General features: G+C 36.0%; 1 protein-coding gene across 2 annotated transcripts in view; it reads right to left on the bottom strand.

Annotated features, from left to right (window-relative positions):
- Positions 1-14,729, bottom strand: part of dpp10 (dipeptidyl peptidase like 10) — a 96,555-nt gene that overhangs the window by 33,520 nt on the left and 48,306 nt on the right. For both annotated transcript variants that reach the window (XM_083538004.1, XM_083538005.1), the window contains exons 2-3: positions 3,812-3,926; positions 2,943-3,038 (exon numbers count right to left, since the gene is read on the bottom strand). In XM_083538004.1, coding sequence (XP_083394130.1) covers positions 2,943-3,038; positions 3,812-3,926 — 211 coding nt within the window. The remainder of the gene's footprint in view (positions 1-2,942; positions 3,039-3,811; positions 3,927-14,729) is intronic.

Genomic DNA, 14,729 nt, shown 5'->3' on the forward strand with positions numbered 1-14,729 from the left:
TATTTTTTATAAAAATATACAGAGTATGCTCTATTTTGGTTGTATTTGTATGAAGAATTTATGTTGCAGTAAAGTAATATAAGTAGGGTGGTGTGTACATTTGCAAAACCGGGTTATAAGAAATGGGAAAGGACATTTGGGTAGCAGTTCGAGCTAAAAGGTAGTATCCAATTTTCTTCCCAAATGTGTTAGACATCCCTGTTGTGCTGTTCGGCCAATATCAGAGCAGACACATTCATTTCTAACTGCAAAATGCACTGACTGCAAGTTGGAGAAAAAGCAAAAATGGCTCAGGCCCAGCCAAATCAGCAATATATCTCAATTAAATTTGACTTAAATTTTGTTTGTGTCTGCACAAAATAGAGTTAAACACACATAACCATATTTTAATTTCTGTTGTTAAGAAATCTGAGTGAATATATAACACACATTGAATCATTTTTCCCGCTCTCTTTCTACCACTGCCTTACAGACCTCAATTTTATCACTAAACCAAAATACATCAAATCCAACACACATACACATCACACTAATCATACAACAGACAAGCACTCGCAACACAAGTAAAACCCTCTGCTCCATCTATCATAATGCTTAGAATGAGAAAGTGACAGCTTTCAGGACACTGACACTAGCTTCACTAAAGCATGCTGTAAATCAAGCTATTAGCCCTGCTGTCACTCACTGAGGCCCTCAAATGGGTCTGTGAGGGGTTTTAGTCAGCTTCTTTACTGAATTTTAGGTAGAAGTAAGACCTGCAAGTCCTATAGACCTGTGGTGGGGGAAAAATCATGCGTGTTATCAATCATTAAACTGAAAGTCCAAAAATAGCACATGTAAAAAGTTTTGTTCAAGGGTGCAATCACAAACATACAACAACTGGACCTCCATTAAAACATTAACGATTTACATGGGATACGCTAAATAGCATAGTGTCCAAATAAAGCCTACGTTCTTCAGTATTCAGTATTCACAGGTTCTTTTGTAGTGGAAGTCTTCTAGGGTTAATTTGTGTGTGCACAAGGTCCTCAAGTTTGTAAGATGTCCCATTTTTCATTTTAGGGTTCAAATGTGTCCTGCCAGGCACCCACTTTGAGCCTTTAATGCACTCAGCAAAGCCAACATCAACAGAGGTCTCATCAGCGTCTGTCTCCTAAATCCCCATGTGACACTAGCTGAAATTCTAGCAGATGGATTTGTGAGAGCCTAAAACAACAGGCAATAGTGATAAAAAGAAATGGTGATAAAAACATCCAACTGTGTTTTTTATTTTTTTTATTTTCAATTTTTAATTGGGCAGCATTATTGTCGCAAAAAAAAAAAAGTTGAAAAGCAGTCAAAATGGATTGGAGTCATTTTCTATAACAAAAGCTCTGGCGAAACAAATCAAAGCTTTATAAAAATGGTCTTGCTCTAATTCTTAGTCATACAGTGTGTGTGTGTGTGTGTGTGTGTGTGTGTGTGTGTGTGTGTGTGTGTGTGTGTTGGGCAGTAACGCATTACTGTAACGAAGTTACTTTTGACAGTAACTAGTAACGCGTTACTTTTTAAAATAAAGTAACTCCGTTACCGTTACCGTATGGTGCGTTACCAGTTACTTTTTTAAATGAAATAATTTCGGCTGAAGTGTAGCCTACAGTCTAACCTGCTTACAGCAGTGACGCATTGTAGGATTGGTGGATGAACCACTATAAACAGGGCGTGTCTCCGTTTATTCAGGTCTGTGCAGTAGTAATGGCGAGTCGAGGCGAGAGCAAGACGAGTTTCTCAAAGTGGAAATATGCTCATTATTTCACTTTAGTTGAGCATAAAGACAAAAACTTTTAAGTCAAATGTAAGCTGTGTATCGAAGCTCATATCTACTGCGATAAACAGCAACTCCAATCTGTCAAAGCTCCTCCAGAAACTCCATGCCTCGACGAAGCTAGAAGCTAGAAGCTAACCTGGTGTTCTACATTGTGGATAGTTTTCATACTTCAGCTGTAAAAGGAACATTTTTAAGAGCTCAACACAACAGCAGAAGCCACTTTAGTTTTTGATTCTGAATATATTATTCAGCTTGTTTTGTTATTTATTTCAGAAATCCTTGTGATATATTCAGTTTGTGCTGGTCTGACTTAAAAAAAAAGTGTTTAAAAATTACTTTGTGTTTAAGTCAGTTTTGTGTTTGTATAGATCATAACGCATAAAAGGGCATTAATAGAAACATTAAAGTAGGTTCTTTAATAAAGTAACAAAAAAAGTAACTTTTAACAGTCACGCATTACTTTTTGGTGTAAGTAATCAACAAAGTAATTTAGGTGTTAATGCAGTCAAGAACTGATGTAAGGTGAGTAGGCATGGGGTACAGCCAGTGTTCCAAAGAAGGTCAAGAGCTTCCACTCAACCCATGTAAACCATATCTTCATGCTGACCACTTTTCGCACAGAGGCATTTTCATGCTGGAACAGGTTTGAGCCTCCTAGCTTAAGTCTATGGAAAATGTTATATTTCAACACATGCTATACAATTGTGTGCCTCCAACTTTGTGGTAACAGTTTGGGGAAGAGTTGTATATTGCTGGAAAAGTCAGGTGTCCAAATACTTTTGTCCCTATAGTGTACTTTGTATTTGTCTTTGTACGCTTTGAATTTGTCAGTGTGACTTAAAGAAACCGGAAAGTCACCGAACTTCATTTATCTCTGACTGGAAAATTACAAATGCTTTAGCAAAAGCTGTGTGCTGTGTAGCAAAGGCTAGGTTTTTACACCCATGCATTTTCCAGTGCTAACACACACACGTTTACCAGCTTCACTGACATGAAGTGCATATCACCTGCAACTAACAGCAAGTTTGCAAAACAAAGTCTGCCATCTGCACATAGTATATTTGTATTTTTGACTGTGCGTACTAAACAGCAAAAAAGTTGTGTGAAATGTCCGTTCCAATGTTGATTGTCTTACCATTTATCCAACGAGCTTCAGGATCGTGCACGTAGAAATCAGGACTAAACAGATCCTCTACTGTCAGCTTAGTGTCACGTCCAGCCAAAGTGTCCGCTGTCAAATGCACATGCACACACAAAACACAATACAAATGCAACCTCATGAGGAATAACACTACTCAGGGAAAATCAAGGTTGATGATACAAACATTTTCCTCTATTCAGTTTAGTTGTGTATAACCTGAATATAACCTGAATAGAATTCCAGTTTATTTAATTGGCTATTTCAGGGACATCACAGCTAATTTGATTATAATTGAAGATTATTTTAATCCAAAATGTGTCTATCAGAATACGTCAATTAATATTCACGTACATTAGGCTAATACTGTCTTTAATCTACAAAGCTTAATATTTGTCAGCAAGTATCTTAGCATAATTACCTATTTAGATTTTTATTTTAATAGGCTATTCCTTCTAATCCACATTTAATTACATGTAAAAGATAATCTATTAAATATATTCCACACACAAACAAGGCCTCTGTTTACATCATATTGATAGCTTCTTTTTATCTCATTAACTGTTATTTGTGGGAGTGTGTAAATGTAAAATTGGATGGGTTTGGTACAAACAAGCAATTTAGAACTTGGGATTATTCATTATGCATGAAACATTATCCAGAAGCTCTCTTTCGATGCCAGTTTTTCTTTTATTAATGCTTTATTTAAATGTTTTTAATAGTTTATTTGGTTATTCATAATATTATTTAATTATTTGAAATTAATAAAGTACTACAACTGGAAAATGCATTTTTTCTTAGAAAAAAAAAATCATGATTTTGATTATAATCACATAAATAATGATTCTGTGTGTGTGCATTACTACCTGGAGTAAGGAGGATGACCGACATGGTTATGAGCGAACACACCAGCAGAATGACCAACAAAGCAATGGCTATTCCCTTCCAGTTTCTCTGATGAGGACTTACTCCACCCAGATCCTACAGAGAGCAAGACAGAAAGAGTTAGTTCACAGGAAAAAAAAGAAATGCAATCAATACTCATGCCTTATTCTCAGCAGAAATGTTCTTTAGAGATTAAGTAGATGGTTCGAGGGCGTGATTATGCGGATCCATGTTTCAAACTGTTAAAGCATGCATGTGTGTTTTCTGTCTGCCCAATGTGCCTCGGGACATTACAAAACCCCATCTGTGTATTAAGTATCAGTTATTGTTTGTTGCACACAGCCATGCAATGCGATTCATAATTCATCTGGACTACACAAAAAGTCACGACAAGAATCTTTCAGGATGATGCAATAATATAGTTAGAAGCTTTTTTTGTGTGTCACATAATTTTACATACATATTCAATAAATGTTGATTTTTCTTTTTTCTTTTTTTTTTTTTTTCGCTTTGTCCATGAAAAAGGACACAAAAATCATTTTCTTTTTCCAACTGCAGTCAAGTGTAATTTTTCATGTTTACATATAAGAAGAAAGCTCTGGACATAATCACAGGTATAGAAGTTTCTGATTGTCATGCCACAATTTAATGTCTGTTGATGTTTGTTCAGTTCAAAATGTAAGAAAAGTGCAATTTTAGATTTTTATTGTAGTTTACCACTACATCTAAAGAAAATATTGCTTTCCCCAACAGATTTGTCATGTTTCTATTGTTTTTCTGCATTTATATTCAGCATTCATACAGTAGTCATGCATGATGCATATTCCTAGAGCCATTCATTGCTATCCACTATTCATTATGCTCATTATTGCAGTTTTGATGTAATTTTTTCATGAGATAGAGGCAGATTAATTGGTTAGATTTTTGCCTTTTTTTTTTTTAATCAATCGCGATTGGCCGATTGTGCTGCAAATTAGGCCGATTATTAGGCAGGCCATTGTGACACACCAAACCGTGTGTGTACATTCTGCGCTTTCTTAAATCATGTCTGCTAAGTTGCAAAGACAAGAGCAAGAATGAGAACAGTTGTGTGGCCGTTTCTTCTTTTCTCCGTCGTTGTTTGACTTTGTCAGTTTAATTTTTTTTCATGTGCCCATTCGCTCAGCCGAATAGAGAATCTGAGTTCTTTCTTGCAGACGAGCAAAACCGCCAATTCGTTATCATTCTTAATCTAGCCGTATATATTTCATTGGTTTAATGTGATGCAATAACTTTTGGAGAGAAAATAAGAATAACTTTTCTGAACTGTATTGTTGTTGTCCAAAATAAATCTTAGTCATATATCAGCCATCGGCTGCCCTGATTTCAGAATATAGCCGATATCTGGCGACCTCTAATCATGAGGTTTTTGGGAATACAAATGATTTTTTTTTTATAACATCTGGCTAAACTGCACCTTGGACCACCTAAAGTGGTCCACCTAACCACAAATCCTTTTAAGACCTGTCTCAGGAGTATTGACACTTGCAGTTTTATGTGGACAATCATTAATTTATTCATCTTTAGTAAAATAGTTTCTGCTTTGCATCTGCTGGGTTGGCCGCAGATCCAAAGCAGATCCCGGTGAATACATCATGTGCACACACACGCACACCTAAGGGCAACTTAGTATGGCCAATGTTTTCGGAAAGTGAGAGGAAACTGGAAAAAATGTAGGAATCTCACACAAACATGGTGATGTGTAATTGTGCAGAGACAGTGACCAGAGTTCATGACTAAGCTGGGGTCTTTGAAGCTGTCTGGTGTTACCCGCAATGCCATTGTACAATCTCGATGTGTTGCGTTTTTATCCAGAAATGTATTTTTTTTTTAAGTAAACAAGGCTTATTTAGTATATTCTAAATCCCATTTTCTTACATGTCACACAAAAAACAATCATTTGTGATTGACTGTTTGCAGTATGAGTCAAACAGCTTTTTTTGTTGTAAAAGCTGCTTTACAGAGAGGTTTCTTCTGGCCTCAATATGCAGCCAGACTTGCTACAAAGTTTTTTGTGTGTGTGTGTGTGTGTGTGTGTGTGTGTGTGTGTGTGTGTGTGTGTGTGTGTGTGTGTGTGTGTGTGTGTTTGTGTGTGTGTGTGTGTGTGTGTGTGTGTGTGTGTGTGTGTATGCATGTAGGAGACTGTGTCCTTGTGAAATGACAGTGGTTATGAATTGAAGAACGTGTGATTATCTTTTTTTCTCCTTCCCCCACTTCCTGCTAGGAATCATTTATAATGCGGTGTGTAAGCTAGAAAGAATGAAAGTGCATTACATGAGCTTGTGAAGGCATACAGTAATTTTTACAAACACACACACACACACACACACACACACACACACACACACACACACATACACACACACACACACACACACACACACACACACACACACACACACACACACACACACACACACACATTGGTCATACCAAAATCCAGGCGTTCATTACAATTTACAGTCCAAACAAACAGCAGGGCTATAAAGCCGAGGTCACTCAGACAGGCCCATACATCCATTTCATGTACACAGATTCCCTCTTTTTCTCTCGGAGTCTCTCACTTTCTCATGTTTGATTTTCTGTCAGGGCTGCACTATATCTTCCAAATGTGCTTCTTTCTTTCTCCTGCCATCACTGTGTTATTTTGCAAAGGGAGAAAGAGCCATAAATATACACCTGGCAGAAAGAAAGAAAGGGAGAGTATGCTATGTGTGTGTATGCTATCCGCCTGTCTGCGCTAACAGATCTACCAGCTGCTAACACACCGCAACCAACAATAATTCCTTCAAACCTAAACCTAATCCCTCAAACCTAAAGAAATTGTTTTCACTATAGGAGCATTGGAAGACATTTCATTCCCAGTAAAATGCAAGCACACCATAATCCGTACGAAAAGTAGATCATAGTAATTAAACCTATCAGGCCTGCCACCTCTGCAGTGGAATAAAATTACATGGTATATTTAGAGCATCGCTGCTTTGCCATTCTTTGAGTGAAACTGATGCAGTGTGATTCCTGTGAAAGTGAAGATTGGAAAAACTAGTATACTGCATAATATACAATAGATGCTGTTAACATTATATCTTTATACTCTTAACAGAAATAATGTTGTTCTATATTTGACAAAAAAAACTTAGATATTATGTTTGCATGGTGTTGCAGGAGTTCGCCTTGCTGCAGCACAGATCTGATTCCAAACTGGGGTTGCTGTCTATTTAGAGGTTCTATCCATGTTTTCCCAGTGTCTGAGTGGATTTTCTCAAATTTTTCTTCACATGTCTAAAAAACATTCACCTTAAAAATGTGACTCTAAACTTACTCTAGGCATGAACATTAGCGTGAGTTTTCTCATGAGAGTAAGAGTTTTCCTTAGCATGGTGATCTGTGATGTTTAATGGTCTTTAAATGATCTTTAATGGTGTAATCTTGCATCAAGCCCAGTGTTCCCTATGCTCCAGACACCCTAACTCTGACCAAAATAAAGCAGATACTGAATTTATGAATGAACATTGGTCATGTGATATGCAAAGACTAAACGATTGTAATCACTGATCAGCTGAATTCTGCCCCACCACAAATCATTCTATAAAGGAAATATAACTAGTCTAAATGATCAGATAAAACGATTAACCATATTTGAAATATTGAAAGTCAAAGAAATTTTAATGCTCATAACTCACAATTAATCTATGAAGAATGCATGGCTGTCATTGAATTCTGCTCAGCTTTCTTGTTCGATAATGTCACTGATGTTACAGCAGTAGAAGAATACTTTAAACAGAAATGCTTTAACAACACAGCGTTAACCATGAGATTGAAACTTGCTGGAAGATATTTAATCCCACCACAGGACAAACAACCTGAAATACAATACAATAAGTAAATTACATGACCTCAAGACACTTTAAGACAAGACCTAAGGTAAAACAAACAGCAGTTAAAAATCGATGCATTAAAAGGTCTGACAGGGTTTCACCAGAGAAGATCCCAAGCATCTGTAAAGTTGTATCTCAAATAGCCATTACTGCAGTGGTGAGTCGTCAGGCCCAGAAGGACCTTCTTGATCTGAATCACCGACTTTCATTTGAATATATTTTTGTCCATGAATATGTATTAAATTATCCTCAATAGTCTATTCTCTTTATCAAAAAGCAACACATCTAAGTGTAAATTGTGGATGGAGTTTCTGTCCAATCAAATTTTAGCTTTGCTTAGGCCAAAGGTATCGTTCTGCTGTAAGGCCTTCAGAGTCAGCACCTGCAGGTGCCTAACCCTAAATGTAACCAATCAGATTTTAACTTGCTGACTTTGAGAATTTGCTCGAAGGCATCCAATCATGTCAGCATTTTCACATACTTTGATTGGATGGTCAGAGAGTGCAACAGTTATAGTTTGCTAATTGCATCTGTAGCAAAATGAATACATTTAAATATGTTCATGTGGATTTAATACATGCTTTTTTACACAATGGCTGACAGAGGAGAAGAAATTGATTTGGTCGCATATACTGTATACTTACAAGGACATTTACAAGACAGACCTTTCAAGAAAAGCTCGACATTGTGGGGTAAGATCAGCCAAAACAGTTTAAAACTGTTAAGCTTTTTCATGAACCATTTGTACTTTTGCATTTTCTTTCCTATACAATTTGCAGAAAAACACACAATTTGCCTTAATTTCAAATTCCCCAGAAAACAGAAATGCTTCTGCTAGACATTATGTACTGTATGTGGGCAGTGCAGCTGTGGCTGCTGTAAAAGGAGACTTGTTTATTGGGTTTCTTGCTTTAATAATGCTATTCATTCTCACTGCATGTGATACCTGTCTGTGATGCAGAGCTTTGTTACCTCACAGTTAGTTATAACAAGAGAATTATGAAGACACTCAAGTAACTTTATACATAGAGTGAGCACAATGAACAAACACCAAGACTCATCACTAATACACTTGCCAGCAACCTGCTGACATCCAGGCCACAAACGCAATGTGCTCCATTAGAACCATTTTATTGGATGTTGTTAGAAGATAATGTTCATATGTTTTTTCCAACTGCATGAAGTGTTTTGGTCAGTTGTGTTGATTTCATGCCACATAGACACATTTAGGATGAGAACAAGTCTGTTCAGACTAGCAGGAGATTTATGTTTTCTAGGGATTTGTTTTTTTTGTCTTTTTCTAGTACAGGGAAAATGTGAGTATCTTTCATAAACTTAAGCTAAAGATTAGTTTGGGGAAAACACTGTAGTGTTTTGAAACAATGGTAATTGAAAGTAGACTTTATAATATTGATTTTAAACATCATTGACATCAATTTATTTCAAATAGAAGGCACTCCCACAAATCCCAGAAATAATAAGAATTTTTTTTACTTTTCACCATCCTATTATTTCCTGGTATTTGATTGCATTAGTAATTAGCTGTGTAATTTGGTAGTGGAAGAGTGTATGTGATATAGAAATGGAACCTTTGGTTAAAGTACCTCTTCATGCCAACACTATTATTGAGTTAATTTAGATTTAGTAACATAGCTCTGTCATTTAATAAAGGGTGATTTAATCTAATCTAATACCCAGCATGCAGGTGCATCTGAAAAATGCTGAAAAGTGTTGAGTGTGTTCGGTTGCTCTGTATTGCTGCTCGAGGACAGAATACCAGGATGGAAAATAAAGTTTTTAATTTATTTAAATTTTAAATTAAATCTTAAGGCATTTTAAAAATAGAAATAAATGAAAAATAATACATGCACAAGGGCAGTCAAACCCTGGAAATTATTATGTTGGATTACAGATTTTTTTGTTATTTATTTTTTAGTTCACAATAAATCAGTCTAACTGCTACTGAAAGAACAAAAGTGGTGCTGAATAACAATTAAATAGAAAAATATAACAATTTAATCTATTGCTCTTCTATTCTAACACAAATTGTTTTTGAGTTATTGTACTTCATTTCTTTACTTAAGTATTATTAAAATGTAATGCTTGGATACTTGATGTGTTAATTAAATTTCAAGGAAAAATGTCTTCAATTAGTGGTTAGTCTTCAATTAAGTCATCAACATAAAAAAAAAAAAAAAAAAAAATATATATATATATATATACATATACAGTATATATATAAATTCATCATGTGTAGTAACCCTTTAAAGTTAGATGATGCAGTTAGCCCTATAGCATTTAAGTGTCAGCACCCCTTGACCCAACCTCAATTAAATGTTCCAATAAGATTTGTACAAAAATGAGCCATCTCTTTTGCCTTTCTTAGAAGGCATGACCCCCATCTAATTTGCATGTTTGGGTCTCAAGTTGGTCTAATTTGACTTTCACTTTTGCTTAAGCAGAATTTCTTAGCACCTTCTTCACCACTGCTGCCAGTGTATTGTGATGTATTTACAATATCGAATTACTATGTTCAGAATTTACTGTGTTCCATTTTTCATTTTTCATATCATAACCTTCACTAGGCATTCACGATATGACATTCATGCTTTACTGTTCGACAATCGAATGGCAGTGAATATTGAATGCAGGATTTTCTACAGCATTGACCTTCCTCTTTATTGTATATACAGCTGGATTGATGTGAACTGGCTAATGTCAGACAGTTCTATAAATCCGCCTGTCTTTTTTTCTTGTCAATGAGTAACTAAGTTACTATGCATATAGATACAGATAGATACATACAGTAGGTGACAGGACACCCACGTGTGTATGTGTGTGTGTGTGTGTGTGTGTGTGTGTGTGTGTGTATAAGGTTAATAGGTAACCTATTTTTAGCCAGTGCCCACTTGTCCGACCTTGCTGAGCGCATGGTCAGACATGCGGGTGGACGGAAAGATTACTGCCTAACACAGGATTAATCTTTTCTCCTCCTTCCCTCATTACTGCCATTCCAACATCCTATTATTGCTATCACATCAAATCTTAATCCCTTTCAGCCGTCATGAACGCAAATGCTGAAGAAGAAGCCGATTCAGAGTGAATAGCTTCTTTAACTTAAGAGCGGAGCACAGCAGACCTCTGTGACTCTAGCATTCAGTCTGAGAGAGGATGTGAATTTTTAGCATTTATTCTATTCAATATCAAAGAAAAAAGGAATTTCCCTTGCAGGTTGTGTTCTTTGTATCTGACGTTTATTGAATGGAGAGAAATAAAAGATTTAGTTTTTCACACTGGAATTTAGCATTGAGATATTGAAAAAAGTCTGAACATAAAGACTTGTTTTCTGACATTTAGCATATATCAAGTCTGCTATATTGAAATGTCTGTGTGGACGGGGACATGCGCACACACACACACACACACACACACACACACACACACACACACACACACACACACACACACACACACAAACACAGCCACCATTTCACCTACAGATTTCTGTGTTTGTGTGAACCTTTCTGGGTTCAGAAACATTGTGGTTTCTGATTGTATTATTGTTCAAAATGTGGTGAATGTCTATCTATTAAAAACTGTAAAATGTAAAATTTACGGTTTAATTATTCACTGCTAATTGCTAATCATAGAACTGTACTAGTGCTACATAAAAGGATTGAGTTTTGAATATTTCTCGCTTTCTTACAATGTGCAAACCCCCTCTCCCATACTGTATAATGCTGACCAGAGCCCCCCACCCCACAGTGTCTTATTAGGTATAAAAAATACTCGCTCTTTATGCTGCATTTAATTATAATAAAACATTCTAATGCATGCCTCGGGTCAGAGTTTTAGACAGTACATCACATGCAGGCAGAATAAGTACTAACTAACAGCACCAATTATCCACCACCACACTTATATCACTCTCCACACCATCACTGAGTGAAAATGCTGAGTTCTTTTTCTGAGAAAATGTGTCAATTTAGAGAAAAATTGATTTAAGTGCTGATTTTAGTCTCAGATTGTCATTAAGAAAATAAATACTTACTGCTTTATAAGCCTGTTTTTTTCTGGGGGTTTCACCTGTAAGAAGATGACTGATTTTCAAGGTTTAACTGAGAATAAATGAATGAATGAATGAATGAATGAATGAATGAATGAATGAATGAAATACGATTATAAGGTCATTAGAATGGCTAGTGATATTCTTTGTGCAATCTTGTATTAAAAATCAGCTGCTCACCAGCACATGTCTTGGGATATTTAAATTCCTGCATTGATATGCTTGTCCAGCTCAAACTCTGATTTTTAGCACAGAGACCAGAATGCTTTACTACACTAGATGAGAGGTCACAAGCTGGAGTTGAAACGTGCCTGGGGTTCAGAACATTTCTGAAAAAGCAGCTTCAAAATGCCCTGTTTGACTGTGATTATAATTGCCAACATTGTGACTGCACAATTACTGGTTTGAACACAAAAATATCACCCAAGACTTTTGCTCATCAGTAATCACTAGATGCAAAACGGGCTGTGACCTCCTAGGAAAATATGACCCAGCTTCACACATGGCTGTAAGTCACACAACCTCCACAACTAGGTATGGATTTTCACAATAAGAGGCTCTTAAGCCTTGTTAGAGAAACACACACACTGCTTCACATACTGTTTAACCTAAATACCTATCTGACTACCCTTCTACATGCTTACATTTAGTTTAGGTACAAGTTTTATTAACACAGCTATTTACTATTTCTATATGTTTAATATAAAGACATGTTGAGCAGGGATTTGTTAAAATTTAGGAACCAAGTACTTCAGACATTAAATGTAATGTGTATTTGATGTGTACTTATGTACTATTTTCATTCAAAATGTATGTGTACTACAAGTAAACTCTACATAAGTTTATCTCAACAGTGAATTACATGATTGAGCAAAAAGGCACATTTAAGACCTAGCTTAATCCCTAGCTGGCCATAAAGAGAGCACAAAATATAATGTCGTATCATATCATATCACATCATATCATATCATATCATATCATATCATATCATATCATCAATAACTGTACAACCTTGCTAACAATGCAATGCTTAAGTTTATGTTTAAACAATATTTCAAATAAAAAATACGGTTTGTAATGGATCCAAATATAAAGGACCAAATTCAACTATCAAATACATTTAGAATAAGGAATAAATTGTGCACATTTCTTTTATAAATGTAAAAATAAATAATACAAAGAAGAAGTACTAATGTGCACACTGTCCTGAGAGTTCCTGGTCCAGCTTCTACCTCCGTGATGCTATAATGCTTCAATTCCAACATGGAAAATCTATCCACTTTTTTCAACTTGGATGTCTTTACTGTTTCTTTTTTCTCACCAATTGTGCTACTGTATTTCCCTGGCTGAATATTTCCAGGTAATATGTCATTCTGTATGATTTTATACCTCATATCATGTGTGTTGCAATGATAATGTGTGACGTGGGTGATCCAGTCACAGGTGTATGAGGCTGTGGTGCACAGTAAATAAAGTAGATGATTAGCAAGTTGGATGTTAAGATATCAATGTGAGTGTGGGAGTGGGAGAGGATGTTTGAATGGTTTGTATCCAGTTATGTTGCGCCACGGCATAGACATGCTCTCGGCGCATTTGCTAAAGTAAGATTTGCAAAGAGTAAGAGGAAACGAGGGGGTCAGAGCTCTCAGCTCAAATGCTTTGAAGCTCTAAATCCTTTGAGTTTGGTGGAGAGCTGCAGTGATCACAGTCTGTACGATTTCCTAAGATTCTGACATTTCAGTGTGCAGCTCATTGTAAGTACGTGAAAACAATACTTTCTCACACACAGATACTCATACTGTGCATTTACAATTACAGTCACTAGTTCTTAGGTATTAGTCAGACTTTCTCTGTGAATATTCAAACGTTTGAAAAAGCAATTTTGAAAGAGTACTAAATATGTATGTATATTGGCCAATGACAAAAAAAATTGGATTGAATATGTAAAGTCCAGCACATCCCAGCATCTTTCAATGGGGTTAAGGTCAGGACTCTGTAGTGGCCAATTAACGTAAAAGAAAAAAATCCACTGATAGGATGACCTGGTCATTCACTACATTCTGGTGCTTCATTTTACTGCTGCATAATTTTGCTAAGACCGAGACCTGACCACTTGAAGCAACCCCAGATTATAACACTGTTTTCAGAGTCATATATAGGAGGCACTATGCATGATCGGTACATCCCTTCATGCATTTTCTGTCCTACGTAAATGCCCTTATCAGACCACATTAAGGTATTTTTTTCCTTTTGCTCCAGTCCAATCTTCATGCTCCCTAGCAAACTCATGCAAACTCATGTGATTACTTCCCCCAATTAGCCTCAATAACAAGTGGCTTTTTTTGTGGCCACACAGCTGTTTAGTCCATTTATATTTACATTTACATTTATATTGGTGAGGTGCCTGTATCTAGAACAACTTACATTATCAAATCCTTTAGATCACAATCAATCAAAAAAATTTTTCCATCACATTTTCTTGGCAAAAGAGAGATTCTTTAGAGTTGATAACAGTGTATTGGACATTTCTTAACACAATTCCAGTCATTTCAACAATCCCCTTGTTTTCTTCACAGGCTATTAAATTGCCCGTTTGGAAATACAGTAAGATCTTTTTCATGACCACAGGATTCATCTTCCAACATAGTTGCTTAGGTAATAAAAAGATACACTGTTCAGGTTAAAAGATTTTTTTGCCAACTAAAACATATTAATCACTGCAATAATGATCAAGTCGTAACTTCTTACCAATATTACTGTGACCTTTATATATTCAGTATATATACTCACATACTGTTTTAAAATTCTGAATGATGCTTTTGTTTTCAATAGCAAGAAAAATCAGGTCTCATCCTGCACAAATGGTAAATGCAAAAACATGCGAAAACAAAACAATGCATCAATGCACACACTCAC

This window comes from Silurus aristotelis, assembly GCF_946808225.1.
Source record: "Silurus aristotelis genome assembly, chromosome: 3".
Lineage (NCBI taxonomy): Eukaryota > Metazoa > Chordata > Actinopteri > Siluriformes > Siluridae > Silurus > Silurus aristotelis.